Raw genomic sequence first — 14,795 nt, forward strand, 5'->3', positions numbered from 1 at the left:
AAAAAAAGTATCAAATTGGGGAAGAGAAAGTAATAGAGTTGGTTGATTGACATTTAAATCGAATGAAGTATTAGTTTAATCTGTTTACGTATTTTTTCCCTTATTTTTCTCACGCAGGTGAGCTGCGGCATTCAATGAGTAATTTACGCTCACCCAAAAAGGTTTGTACTGTAATTGCCTGTAGATGGCACAAGATAGCAGCAAATAACGTTTTTATTTTTTTTTTGGGGGGGGGGGGCAACGCGATGCCTTGAATAAATGAATCTCCTGAACTCCGTTTCAATATACTGTAGTTGCTTGACAAAAAGTTGCCACCAGGTAGCACTACAGTAAGGTTTTTATATTGCACAAATAGGGGTGGGTTTTTTTTCAACGAATAACAGAGGACCCCCCTTCCCCCACCCCTCCACCCCCATATCTATGAAACAATCGGGCAGCCATAAGATGGTTTGCTTAATATCAAGATCAGTGATGCAAATGTAACTTCTACCAATAGAAAACAAACTTGTAGTTGTAGCCAAACTAACATGTAGTTTGAGGTATATCATGTGCAAAAGTAACTTGTAGTTGTATAAGAGTAAATAAATAAAATTGTAGTTTTGGCAAGGGTAATTTTTCGATGTACCAAAGAAAACTTAGTTGTAGACAATCATGTTTCTAGTTGGAGCAACAAAAAAAAAAACATTGTAGTTGTAGAAGATAATGATGTAGTTGTTGCAAAAAATTCCTTGTAGATGTGAAAAAAGGAACTTGTCGTCGCAAAAATCGTGGCAGAGAGCCACAAGTGCTGTTGCTGTGCGGACAGTGACTTTAACCGAATGTCTTGCAAAATTTGTGCAAATTATTTGTACTTGTCAGGTCTGAGTCTAGCATTTCAAACTTGGTCTTTGGTTTCTAAAGACAGTGACTTCAGATGCAATCATCTTTTCTTTATTGCAGAAACAATTACCTCAGTTTTGTTTTGGTATAGCTGAGGGAAATGTTGGTTCATCCATTTGTGCATTTGATCTATAGACAGTTACACAGTACAGTACTTTGATTAAACTGCTGTCATTTGGGGACATTGAGAGATATAGCTGTGTGTCATCTGCATAACTGTAATAACCAACCTTAAAACATGTGAAGCATTTGACCCAAAGGTCACATAAAAAGACTGAACAGAAGGGGTCCAAGGACTGACCCTTGAGCCACCTCACATGTCATTGTCATTCGATCTGATTCAAAACTTGAATGGTCACAAAGTAACTCCTTTGCTCCAAGTATCCAAGTTTCCAACCTGGTCAACACTATATTGTGATCAATTGTATCAAATGCTGTATTGAGATCTACTAAGACAAGCACAAAGAGAATTTTTTTTTGGAAGGGGCTTGACAGAGCCTGCTTTTAAGGGGTAGATGTAGCTCGCTTGACTGAAGTGAGCATTTTAATAGTTGCTGTAAATTGGTTTGCACATATTTTACTATAGTTTAGAAAAAGTCTGATGCTACTGAGTCAATACAGCTAATTAATCATGTATATAGCACCTCCCGCTCCGTAATGTTGTATGACAGTACAGCTAACATATTTAATAGCAAACATATAGGGTAGAGTGCGGTACGACCTCCTGTTGGGTAAGAAACCCCCATCCATAATTTCCCTCCTGAACACTAGAGGGAGCCACACATGGACACGAACAAATGGTAGAGGGTCTCCAAGTGTGGACTTCACAGAGGTGATCTGTCATCACCTTGGCCACCTTTCCATCATCTGCAAATGGAGAGCTTACATTTCCTATGAATGTACTTTGCACAGGTCAATCTCCTGCATGGACTCCAACCACGTAATTTGTGTGTGTGAGTCCCTCCTGCGCTGAATTCAAAGGGAAGGAGATGAGCTGCTTCCATTGTCCGGGAAGCAAGTCGGCTGTGTTCACTCCCACAATAGTGCAAACTCCCCTTTGTAACAGCACCCATTTACAAAAATACCAAAACAAAGTAAATTCCACCCATGCGTACAGTTAGGCTGCGCTTTGGCTAGACTTAACATAGGGACGAAAATTGATTACATGTACTTACAATCATCACTGGTACTGAGGCAAAGGGGATCTCTACTTCTGATGCTATAGGAATTGGCAAATGTTATAATAAACCGAAAATACATTAACCGATGTGCAGGAAAACACTTGTTTGGCATGGTAACAGTAAAAGATTGATCCAAACATGTTTAACAAAAATTTACAGTCTGTACACACTGAATGTCATGGCAAGAGCTATCTTTTCAAAATTTTCTTTCCTTTTGGAAATGAGTGCTTCACACAGTAATCAGTGTGTTGAATAAATGTTATCTGAGGTATTATGAACTCTGCTAACAGTAAAATCCTACCATGCAGTGACCGTTTTCTAAACTGTTCAACTCATTTCAACTCAACTCCACTCATCTGTATTTATAGAGCACTTTAAAACAACCACCGCTGTATACAAAGTGCTGTACATGGAGCAAAAATAGTTCATACAACAAACAATAAAACAATAAATTCATAATGTTCAGGGTCACTGGTAGCCGGAGCCTATCACAGATGACTAAATGTTATTAGTTATTTGAAGTTATTTTGACATTCATATTACAATTGGTATCCAAATGAGGACTTTCCCCACGAGAAGACAGCTAATCTCCCAAACCAACTTTTGTATCAAGCATCCAACCGTTGACAGCTTGATAACTTTATGGTCATTGACTCTGATGTAGTGGCATATTCTCCTTCCACGTGCATGTTTACTGACTCCCTGGACTCTGATCTGGAGGGCTATCATTCTTCAAACTGGTTTTCGGTGGTCACACTAAATAAACATCCTAAATTGGCACTGGCTCACATGGCAACATTATACGCATGGAATTATACTACACAACCTGTGTTCGACATTACTTTCATTTGTGTCGAAGTGACTCTTTCACGGAAATGTCGCATTTAGCTTGATGGCTATCGATCTGGAGTGTGTTTTGTAGTAAATAGGGCTATGGTAGACCAATTTATAAAGCCATTTTAATTGCTCATTCGGTAAAATTAACAGCGTGGAGTGGGAATTGTTAACTTTCATTCACTTGACTGGCACGTCGAGCTTCTAAGGGTCTATTGTTCAGTTGAAACTGACCCGATAATGGCACACTGATTGTACTCGATGGAGCTTCTGCACAATACACAGTACATGACTGTGTGTTTGGTTTACAGCACACATCAATACAAGGATGGGCACATTTGCTCAAGTTGTGAAAGCGAACATTCACATGAGCAACTTTGCAATCGATATTGGCATTTGGGCCACACAATTTTTATCAAGAGGTCCAGGTTTGCTTTGCTAAGTCGATCCATCTGTTCTCGATCTCAGCCCGGGATGGGCACTTCTCTGTCTAACATGGATCAGCTTAATGTTTAGCTCAAAATACACACACACACACACACACACACACACAGACACACACACACAGACACACACACACACACACACACACACACACACACGCTAGGGATTAAAAAGTCACAGGGGAAACACATGCTGTCTGAGGATGGAGGCGAGAATACTACATGAGAGGAAGGCACAAGGCGGCGGCCACTCAGGTGAGAGTTATGGCTGTTAATGGCACGTTAACTCATGTTGAATGACTGCCCATGTTCACACTTGGTGACTTGATGTAGCATTCATTGCCACTGGCAAAATTAAGTGACGGAGCGTCAGTCATCGTATTGTAGTTAACTTTGTGGCAAGGAAACGCAATGTACTGTAGATGCAATGAAATATGCCTAATTTGTTTTGGTATTGATTTCTCAATGCGAGTGCGCAAGTCTTTGATCTGCTAAGATGACCTACTGTCTCATTAATCCTAATTAGATAAGACACACAAGACGGTCAGTCCTTGAGCTGCAGCTATTGGAATGTGTGTATAGCGTAACGACAATAACATCGAAAATTTGGGAGAGTGGAAGTGGATGGGCAGTCCAAGTGACATGAAATTATTAAAACAATGCCTCCCTATCATTTTCCATTCCTGAAAAGGAGACAAGAGAGTACTTTTAACTGCCATTGCAATTGAATTTGGTCAGTTCGAAGGAGACATTTCTGGTATCCAACTGTCCTATGTTAATACTCAATATAGTGCCACAACGGGAAATTAATCTAACACTCCAACGTATATTTTGTTTTGTACACCACTGTCACAACCAGATCACACATGCAGGGAGAGATTCAAGGCCCTGTTTTCGTTCCCAGCGCAAATGTAGCGCAAAGCTCAGTTTAACTGTTCGCATGGGTGGAGTTTTCTTTCATTTGGTATTTTCCGAGACTTTGCACAGGTAGAATTAGTGTGTAACGGGGCTTTTGCGCTGTTGTGTGCTGTTATGTGATGGAACGTAGTCAAATTCGGGCCAACATAGCGGGTTCCCTCATTGGCATTAAAATCAGTGCAGTGAAAGCGCACACATGCTTAACATTCGGAAAGCAGACATTGGCTCGCTGGGGCAAAAGTGATGAGATTGGCATGCGCATAGGGCATTTATACAGGTAATTTGCAAGCCCTAAAGGGTGCTACACTACTTGACATGGGGTAGTCGGGACAATGCCTTGCTTAAGGGCACCTGGACAGAAGCAACCTAGCAGACAAGCATTTCTTCAACAACTAGCTGCCATTTTTTACATTTGTGTCTGCAGTGGGGACTCAGTGGGAGACCTCCTCCAAAGTTGAGAAGTTAACAAAAGTGAAATAAAATGATGCAACTTCGTACAGTATTTGAGTTTGTTTGTCTGGCCATACTGTGACTAGCTGCATTTTCTGCAATCAGCAGTGTGCACTCTGACAAGAACAAGGCAGTAGAAGGCAATGAATGGACGTTTTTGTCAACAAACAAAACACAATAGCATATTTGTTCTATGAGCAAGAACAATGGGTTTCCCTTTTTTATGCAGTATTCAACCTCACTTTTAATTACTGTTTTGTTTTGTGTTCTTTTTTTCATTTTTTAAAAATTTCTGTTTTGCCGCACCCCAACCTAAGTTGCACTAACAATATTTTCTTGGTAGCAGGACATGTTGGAAGTGATGACCCATCAGAGTTTAGTGGGAGTGTCTCCACGCGCTCCCTCCCCGTTTTGGCTCGCCTCTATGTCTATGCATTGCACGGCTGCCTCTGTGAGGTGACTTTCACCGCTGTGTTGGACTGGTGCAGCATCCAGGACAGGAGGATGATGGGATACAGCAGCCTTTGGGCGCTGCCAATGTACGCCACTGCGATCTACCTCATGGAGAGTCTGAGAGGATGGCTGCTGACTCATCGCCAACCACTTTCTGTGCGTCTGATAACCTATACACTCTTCATCTACCTGTGGGAGTTCAGCTGGGGCAGTGGGCTCAGGCTGCTGGGGGCTTGTCCTTGGGACTACTCAGGTTATAAATACAATCTGGGTGGAGTGGTGACTCTGGAGTATTCGCTACCTTGGGCGGTTGCAGCTTTTATCGCAGAGCAGCATGTGATCAAAAACACTCTGAGGGTAAGAATGTGCAAGTGAACCTCTATTGTTATCATCTGGAAAAATGAGTTTCCAACTGCTGCTATCACGAATTATTTCACACATTTTGAAACAAACCACACCAAAGCAAGTTTATGAAATGTTTTTTTTCCCATTGTTTTTACAAACCTTTATGCTGGACTAATTTTCTATGTGTGATTGGCTTCTCATTATTAAAATCTAGTATAATTTATGTTAATGTTATTCTATACAGTATCAGAACAAGGGTGGCCCGGTGGTCGACTGGTTAGCGTGTCGGCCTCACAGTGCAGAGGTTCAGGGTTCGATTCCGGCTCTGGCCTTCCTGTGTGGAGTTTGCATGTTCTCCCCATGCCTGCGTGGGTTTTCTCCGGGTACTCCAGTGTCCTAGAGCTCCCACATTCCAAAAACATGCGTGGTAGGTTAATGGAACACTTTAAATTGTCCCTAGGTGTGAGTGTGAGCGCGAATGGTTGTTCGTCTGTGTGTGCCCTGCGATTGGTTGGCAACCCGTTCAGGGTGTCCCCCGCCTACTGCCCCGGACACGGCTGGGACAGGCTCCAGCACGGCCCTTGTGAGGATAAGCGGATCTGAAAATGGATGGATGGATATCATAACAAAATCTTCTGTTGAGATTTGAAAGGACATCTAATCTTAGGTCATTTCCAGCATTCTCAGCCAATAACCCAATGCAAGAAAGAAATGTGCTGGTTGAATTTGTTACATAACTATTATATGAATTGTACATTTTGAAACTGATTGTTTGAACACTGAGATGCTGACCGGTATATATGAAAAAAATATAGATCTAATTCAATTTAAGTTTTGCTTTGTCATAGTACAGTAGCTACTTTTGTGTTAAAAAATACTTCTGTTGAGCTGTTTGTCTCGAAGACATTAAAAGTGTACGGAAACAAAGGTGTGATTTTGTTTGAGTCTTATCTGCAGCGGCCTATTAGGGCCTTACTGAAAAATATTTTAGATGCACAGACCTGTATGCGACAAATATGACAATGTTGGCATGCAAAAATCACGCACTTTTTTTTTCAAAGTGAACCGATGAGTTTTTTTTTTGTGTGTCACTGTGTCATGTGACATATCAATAAAATTTGTACATCTTTGTAAATAATAAAGGATACTGTGGTAGACAAGCAAACGGGACAGTCTAACATGCTGAAGAGTGTAAGAACGCTTACCTTACTTAATGTAAAAAAAAAAATGCATTCAATTGTCATTTTAAAATGTATCGTGGACATTATGCCCATTCTAGATTTTATGGATGAAGCATTTTTCTCTTCGAGTGACATAAGCTTACTCTAGTGAGTGCCTATTGTCCATAAAATCAGAAATATTGGGGCTTTTAATATTTTCAGAGGTTGAAGTGAGCATAATTGGAGACGTCAACATAAATTTGGGTGATCCTTGATGGCAGTTTTCCAATATTAGGCAGCATTAAGCTTTTTGTACATGATGTATAAATACTTTTTCACCACTCAAAAAGTGTTGAAATCTAACTGGGACATTTACAGTATATTGACCAACACTATATACATTTTTAGGTTATTTGGGGACAAATTTGTATACTGCGGAAGAAAATTACACACTACGGTAAAATTTGTATCGCCTAACCTTGAATAGTGCAACGCATGGGATCCATCGGGATACGCCAGCCATCGCTGACTCCTGACACAGATTAGTCAGTGGCCGAGGTTCACATACTGTACTTTTTCCACCCCGCACTGTGAATGTGACGTGGTGTGTACAAAAAGCACATGGAATCATACGATTGTTTGTGTTATGTTCGTTTAATCCGACATTTGTTCATTGTAGCGATTCAACAGACGAAGCTCCGATTATATTTTATGAGCAAATTATGCAATAATACAACTAATCCCGAAAGTTTCACATGTCTCGTGTCTACGTCTATTGAGTTTATTTCTTTATTTATTTATATTTAATTTTGCAATTTGCAGTTTACGTTGAGAGTGTCGTCGGCAGGTCTGATCAGGGTCTTTTACGCTCAGGGTTTTGAACCACAACCAGCGCAACAGTCTCCTCATCTCTCTTCCACTGGTACCTACAGCAGTAGATATGAAAACATACTGTATTAAAAATCATAACCACTGAAATCATACATGTGAAATTTAATGAATGCTCTAAATAAGAATGAACATTGCAAATAATAGGGTGTACTGACTCGGTGTGCTCGGGAATGAGTAAACTGTCTCCAGCAGAGAGATGAAACTCCCGTTCATTCATGGTCACCACTGACGATCCCTCCTGATGGTAAAAAGCAGAATGAGCGATACAATTTTGACTTATGGTAAAATTGTGTTAAGTGAATGTGGGTTTTGTTTTTGTTGCAAATGGCACAAGAGAGTGAAAAAAAAGATTGTAATCTATGGTTTGAAGTGATTTTCATGTTTGTGCATTCATACATACAGTTCCATGTCTAAAATTATCCAAATAATTTTTCCAAGACAGGCCTTTTGAATTTTGATTGTAATTCCATGATGTACAAAGTTACTGTATTGTATTATAATTCTGCTTTAATTCCAAATGTGGCAATGGTATGAATAATTTTGGTCTTGACTGGTGCACAAGAGCATGAAGCTATGCAATAAGCAACATATTTTGAGAACTTACCAGTTGCCAAATCCATACATCACTTTGTGGTAAGGATGCGTCAGACAAACCGGGTCCAAACATAGTTGCCTGTCAGGGTCACACGTAGCTGCATTATTTCGTGTTGGTGTTTCATATTGTACAATTGCTGGCACCTCTTTGACACCGTCATTCAAAATCTTTCTTGTATGTCATCATATATTCGATATAACAAGGGGTAGCTAATGTGGCAAGTGAGTGTATGTTATTGATGTTATCCAGATATTCAGGTTTGTTTATTGGAATGAAAGGTTGCATTTATGGCCGATGAGGTGACAACATTGTACCTCGGTCTCAAACTGAGCTCCAAACACATCAATGGGGTTGCCATTGGCAAGGAATGGCTTTTGTTTTTCCAGCCAGGACTTAAAGCAGAAGGGCGACATCACATTCATGTTGTTCATCTGGAATGGAGGCTCTGCGAAGACTTCGCCTGTTCTCCCGCAAAATAATGATGATAACAGAATTCTCAAAAGGCTAAACAATTGCAGATCTGAAACGGCAACTCACTCGGATCGGGTTTTCCTGTCTTGTACTGAGTTGATGCCATGAACCTGATCATGGAAGGAAGTTTGGTTGAAATGCAGCGCAGAGCGGGCAATCATAAAATAAGCTTTTTTTTCCCCTACTCTCGGATTATTGGCACCAGTTGAGTTCCAAGATCTTCACAGTAGAACCATTTCTCAAACAGGATGTCAGTTGTGTTGTCAACGTAGTACCTGAAGGCACCAGCACATGATTGTGTCTACGAGATGACTTTGAACCAGATAAATCGACATGCATTTTTGCATCATGGCAAAACAAAATCATTCAATACAAAATGCTTGGAAATCTCCATTCTGTCTTTGTCGTTTTCATTTGCCATCCTTTTCCAAATAGGCTCATTACATCACCTGAGGCAGTCGGTCTCAGTCGGCAGCCGTTTCCTCTCTACCACGAGTCCCACTGTGTTGGCCTGTCTCTGTGGGGAGTGGGGGACCCGAGCAGGCAGCAGAAACATCTGAAAATGGAAAAGACGATTTCAGGGGAGGGCTGTGAATTTAACTGCTACACTACAGACCATCGTGATGCCCCATCTCAGTCAAGGGCACATGATAAAAGCCAAATTTAAATAAATAAATAAAATTTTCCATGCCTTCAGCGTGTCCAGACTCAGTTATCTTTTTGTTGAACATGTTCAGACTGAGTCAGTGAGTTATTGTATTTTACCAGCATAAAATGAATATTCCAACTATTGCAGGTCTGCATATAAGTGAATATATTTTTTTGTCAGAACATTTAAATTGGATTTATTTATTGATGTAGCAGATTTCCTCAGTTCTATCGAGACAACTTGGGTTTAGGTTCCACTCAGTGAAGGTGTGAGCGTGAGTGTGAATGGCTGTCTGTGCTTTGTGACTGCCTGATGATCAATCCAGGTTGGAGGCCGCCTTTTGGCTGATGTCAACGCCAGTTTAGAAAATGGATCACATCTGGAATTTCCCATGGAAAAGCTTGCTTGTCATGAGTTGCCCAGTTGTGGAACTGACTCTGCTGCTCTCTAACTGTACCGCAGTACAGCTTGTTAATGCTAAGCTTCATTGTTTGGGTCCAGTGGATTGACCCTACACAACGGTTTATGAATGGAAATGTGAGCCCATTCAAGCCAACTCAGGGCATGCACTGTACTGATCAACTGTCAATATCAGGGTGGTCACATACTGCATTGCAGATAAACAACCATCCACCGTCACTTCCATTGTGGACGATGTTTTTACTTTTTTTTTTTTTTTGGTAGCTGTGGGACCCAGAGAGAACCTATGTATGCACAGAAAGGCCCCTATTTATAATAACACCATTTGATTAGTTGCTCTTTATGCATTGTTCTCCATTTCAACTCACCTCTCCCTCCTTGATGTGAACATCCTTGGACTTGCCATTTTCAATCACCTTCAGACACATGTCCCCCTTCACCTGATAGAAGAGCTGTTGGGAATATACAATATACAATATTGCCACAACTAGTATAACTTCCATATCATGTGTAAATAATAGTGTGTGCTACATATCAATGACCAAAATGCAAACAATATCCAGGTCCAGAAAGTAAACCCTGCCACAGTTTGTCTTGAGCCACAGCTGCTTCTACCCATTTGGGAGGTCCTGGAGAATTCTTGTTAGAAATCATAGTTAAACAATTCTGAATTGTTAAAAAAAAAAACAAAAGCCTACCTGATCAACTCCAGTCATACATGATGAAACTGTTATTTGTCTGGAATACTAATGAAGCATTCCAAAAGAAGAGGATGTGATCGTCGACCATCTGCAAACATCGCTCTGAGTAACACTGTTACTCTGCTAATTATCATTTCTTATCTTATCTTATCTTATTATAACTAAAAGACCAGAAACTAATGGAAGCAGTAATACCTAAGTCATGCATGGTTGTGTTATTTGCAAATATGTCCAGAATATTGTGATAATGATTGTAAATACCTCCTCCCCTTCTTCTATATGGTAATCCTTCCTGGTATTTGGTCCTCCAACAAACATAATGTTTAACTGGGAAAAGTGCCTGAATGAGATTAAAAAAAAAAAAAAAATCTTTAAACAAACAGTAGCGGCTCAAATCTAGTGACCTGGTGTGATTTTATTCTTTTTCTTCATGATTGCAACTCTGAAATCTCATTTCTGTTGGCACATACGAAACAATATTGTTAATAAATGAATGTAACGCAGCTTACTCACATTAGCTTGTTGCAGACTGGTGGCAGAAACGAATTTTGGTTCTCTGCTATCCACTTCTCCACGTTCACAAGAAGATTACTATTATTCATTATTTCAATCAAAGTTTGGGGCCTTATTGCTGTAATATGCCACAATTTTCTTTCTCTACACTAAGCAGTCAGTCCGACTGTCACTGAAAGTCCAAAATACAAAAGTGGGAGTAGGCAACTAGGAGGAGTTTTGTGGTGGTGAAAGGTCACCTGCATTTTATGAAGGCATAATATTTCACAATGCCCAATTTGGATAAAAAAAAAACAAAACAAACAAACAAGAGTTGTTAAACCATAATAATAATGTAACATTACAAAAATGAAAAAATATATGACTCTCACGGCCTTATCAACTTTTGTCAGATGTCTTTTAAAATGAACAGGGTAAAGTTTCCACAGTAAAAATGTTCAAAGGGGCAAAAATTGCCCCCCCCCCCAAAAAAAGAAATCCCACAAGACTTCCTTGACAAGGGGAGACTGTTACAACAAAATGGAGTGCCTTCTCCATCTAACCATCCGTCCATCCACCCATCCAGCCATCCAACTACAGTACTATGTCGTCTTTCTCTATACCAGTTTCACGAAAGTTAGAACTGATTTGTTACAAAATTTCTGGGCGTATTCTGTGATTTACCAAAGGCACCTGTACATACAATCTAAGATTTATTGTTTTTATGCGTTCTTCTGCAGTTAAACGTGATCGATGTACAAAAAGGTTTTTGATTCCAAAACACTGAATGAGATGTTGATATTCTTTGTGTAAAAAAAACAAACAAACAAACAAACACATATGTATATATGTGGATGTAGTAGTCTGTAGACTAGTAAAAGTATTTTTAACTCAATTACACAATCATATGTTAAAAGTTTATCCTCTCATCCTCCCAATGTGGACCTCCACCATGATGGACAAATACGGATCGCGCAAATAAAGTCCCAAACAGACCATGATAATGATAGTTTGCCAAGAAAGTCTCTTTAGTATTTACTAAACGGATGAGTTTGTAAAACAAATCATACGTGTTTTGTGGTTTAATCACATTGTGTTTACATTTTTTGTTTTATTTATTTTTAGTTTTTTAGTTTTATCAGACGCGAACAGAAGCCAATTTTTGTCACGCAATCATTGATAGTGAACTTGAAATCGAGTCGTGTTTTGTCGAACTAATGGTGCTCATTTGTGCAACAGAATGAAATAATCGGCAATATCTACTCTTCAGTATTTAACAGTACTGCAGACTTGTCTGACTGATGGTTTGATTTGGTATCCAGGTATGTATTGCCAAAAAGCGAACGAAAGCCGATGGTGGTAACTATCTTGCTTGACTTCCGTCGTCTTTGCCAACAACAACCAATCAAAATCCGATGTCGTGTACAAGTGGTACTACGGCAAGCGGCTTGCTCTGTCAAAGCTTTGTTCAGTCAGTCTTTACCAGCGATCCGCGAAACCTGATCACGCAACTTTGATTCAGGTGATATAAGTTAGAATATGTGCAGCCGTGTGATGATAATTGATTGAAAACTCATTCCGCGCCACCAATTTCTGCGATACACCGAACTCATCGCAAACGTTAAGATCCGCGCTAGCTGCTGTGCAACAGTCGACTTTGAGGTAACGTCATTGCAATCAATATAATTTCGTAATTTTATGTGCGTGGGACAGCAAATGACTGCAAACGCGCTATATATATTCCTTGTGCTGAAGGTTTCCAGTGTTGAAGTCCTTAAATTCTTCATGGTACACAGCTACTATTTACGGCGTGTAATACGATTGAGTTTTGTTAATTCAATTAGTTCAATGTTTCCCAAGCCATTCAAACCAAGTCAGATTAAAAAAATGGTCACGACATATCACTTCACAAAAAACGTCATAAAAAGTATAGATACTAGGAATAATGGTGATCTGATCTCAATGTACCCACACATTTAATGTATTCAGCAGTGTGAAATTTGGGCCTGTGTTGACTAAAGCTTTGGTAACAGGTGGGTACAAAGAAAGGATTGCACCTTCTTCCATCTCATGGAAGAGCATAAACGCCTGTTACAATAGGTCGATGGCATGGATAGATCAACAAACACAGCACAATGATATGCTGCAAGACCATGGTTGGAAATCAATGCGTTATATAACGAGAAGATCATTTCCTGAAGGTTTTATTTACATGAGTGTCAAATTGCAACACTATGCCGTAACACATTGATCTTTCATGTAACTTTTGTCTCTCCATGTGTCCCTTGGAGCAGAATGAGACATCATAGTCTCCTCCTATTCTTCACCTCCTGTCTTCTGTGTGTCCACTCTCACGAGAACGCTGAGCATCATGGACAACGCCCCATTGACGCGAATGCGGATCACTTGTCAAGTCACGGTCGCTTTGACAAAAGCATGGTCCAGGATAGAGAGTGAGTGACGCTTTGATTTTGCACATTTAAGTGGACTTCGAACAGACAGACAGACAGACCAGCACTTGTCTGTTGGCTTTTCATCTTAAAGGTGTGACCAAATACAGTATGAATGTGAACGTTTCAGAATTACTTCCTCCTACAGATGTTGTAATTCTTGGATGTGAACAAAGATATGTTGCAAAGGAACTTACTATGCAACATTTTTTTTTTTTTTTTTTTTTGCTGTGCAAATCCCCATATCTGCGTGGAAATTGCTATCCATTATTGTTCAAGAATTTTTGGGAGGTAAAAAAAAAATAAAATAAATGAAAAGTGTGGCAAGCCCCTTTAATGTCAGTGCAGCCAACTAACCCCTGATGATTTTGGAATGATCAAACATTGACCTAATTGTCTAATGATGATTAACAGAGTCTACCTATGTGTAATCTAGTCTCAGTATAAAAGCATCTGCTCTGTGATGGTCTCGGAGGTTTGTTAAAAGAATATTGGGGAGCAAGCAGCATCATGAGTGTTGCCACAGTTACCTTACCAGAGTCATTTAGTCACTTTACTGACCTCTGACTGAGTTACTTTACCAATTGCTTGAATTTAAAAGTTACAAATGTTACTTTAATAGTTACATTCAGCGGATACAGACAACCCTGCTGAACATAAAATGGTACCTGGTTTTGCCACTTAATTGCAAGTGCATTTTTAACAGTGATATTTCAGAATAAAGTTTGTTTTTACAAAAAAATAAAAATGTCTGTTTGACGTTTCACAATTATTGTAATAAAAAAAGTGTTTTATGGATTTCACTTAACATAAATGCGCTACTCATTTTTAATTCAAGAATGAATGAAGTCTTTGTAGACTTCACCTAATATAAATATATTTTAAATAAAATTAAAAATATTTTTTTGCCTTGACACATGTACCTATTCATGGTGTTGTGGCAAAACTCAACATTTATACTTGTTTATAAAGTTAACGATTACATTTAGGGACCTCCTGCACTCACACACTCTGGTGTGTGTGACTTTCTCTTTGCGCTGCAATAAATGTTTTTTTTTTCTTTTTTTAATGTGTCAGTGAAGCTACAAAAGCTCTGTAGAGTGTGCCAACAACTTACATATTTTTGTTTTGAGGTGACAAACTTCAAAAATAGTGACTACACATCCTGCTTGAAAACGCAAATCTCTGACTCTTTCCTCCATTGCCATTTATGGACGCGTTAGGAAAAACGATGATGTCAGTCCTTCCGATGGTCATTTCCATTTGAATACTCCTACAGTGCCTTTCACTATGTTCAACGTGTAAATGCCCGAATTTTCCGTTCTTACATGTTCTATAATGTATAGTTATTTGCTTTGTGAGTAGTATGGTGTACACACACACACACACACACACACACACGCACACACATATACGTGTGTGTGTGTGTGTGTGTGTGTGGGTGTGTTTGTATATATTTATAT

General features: G+C 39.5%; 2 protein-coding genes across 3 annotated transcripts; one reads left to right on the forward strand and one right to left on the reverse strand.

The window, feature by feature from the left end:
* Positions 1 to 3,476: 3,476 nt before the first annotated feature.
* On the forward strand, positions 3,477 to 5,837 carry LOC109523064 (transmembrane protein 229B-like). Of its 2 annotated transcripts, none has more exons than XM_019881898.1 (2): positions 3,477 to 3,592; positions 5,049 to 5,837. In XM_019881898.1, the coding sequence occupies exons 1-2, from the start codon at positions 3,541 to 3,543 to the stop codon at positions 5,531 to 5,533; spliced, it is 537 nt and encodes a 178-aa protein (XP_019737457.1). In that variant the 5' UTR covers positions 3,477 to 3,540; the 3' UTR covers positions 5,534 to 5,837. The 2 variants fall into 2 exon arrangements, with proteins under 2 accessions (XP_019737457.1, XP_019737459.1); XM_019881900.1 differs by having other exon boundaries at positions 5,052 to 5,837.
* A 1,628-nt stretch (positions 5,838 to 7,465) lies between these two features.
* On the reverse strand, positions 7,466 to 11,099 carry haao (3-hydroxyanthranilate 3,4-dioxygenase). Its single transcript, XM_019881872.1, has 10 exons — positions 10,904 to 11,099; positions 10,652 to 10,730; positions 10,058 to 10,141; positions 9,070 to 9,176; positions 8,806 to 8,895; positions 8,687 to 8,730; positions 8,464 to 8,609; positions 8,159 to 8,227; positions 7,710 to 7,792; positions 7,466 to 7,589 (listed from the first exon to the last, which is right to left on the reverse strand). The coding sequence occupies exons 1-10, from the start codon at positions 10,990 to 10,992 to the stop codon at positions 7,517 to 7,519; spliced, it is 864 nt and encodes a 287-aa protein (XP_019737431.1). The 5' UTR covers positions 10,993 to 11,099; the 3' UTR covers positions 7,466 to 7,516.
* Between the last annotated feature and the right edge of the window lie 3,696 nt (positions 11,100 to 14,795).

The sequence above is a fragment of the Hippocampus comes genome, unplaced genomic scaffold, assembly GCF_001891065.2.
Source record: "Hippocampus comes isolate QL1 unplaced genomic scaffold, H_comes_QL1_v1.1 scaffold36, whole genome shotgun sequence".
Taxonomy (NCBI): domain Eukaryota; kingdom Metazoa; phylum Chordata; class Actinopteri; order Syngnathiformes; family Syngnathidae; genus Hippocampus; species Hippocampus comes.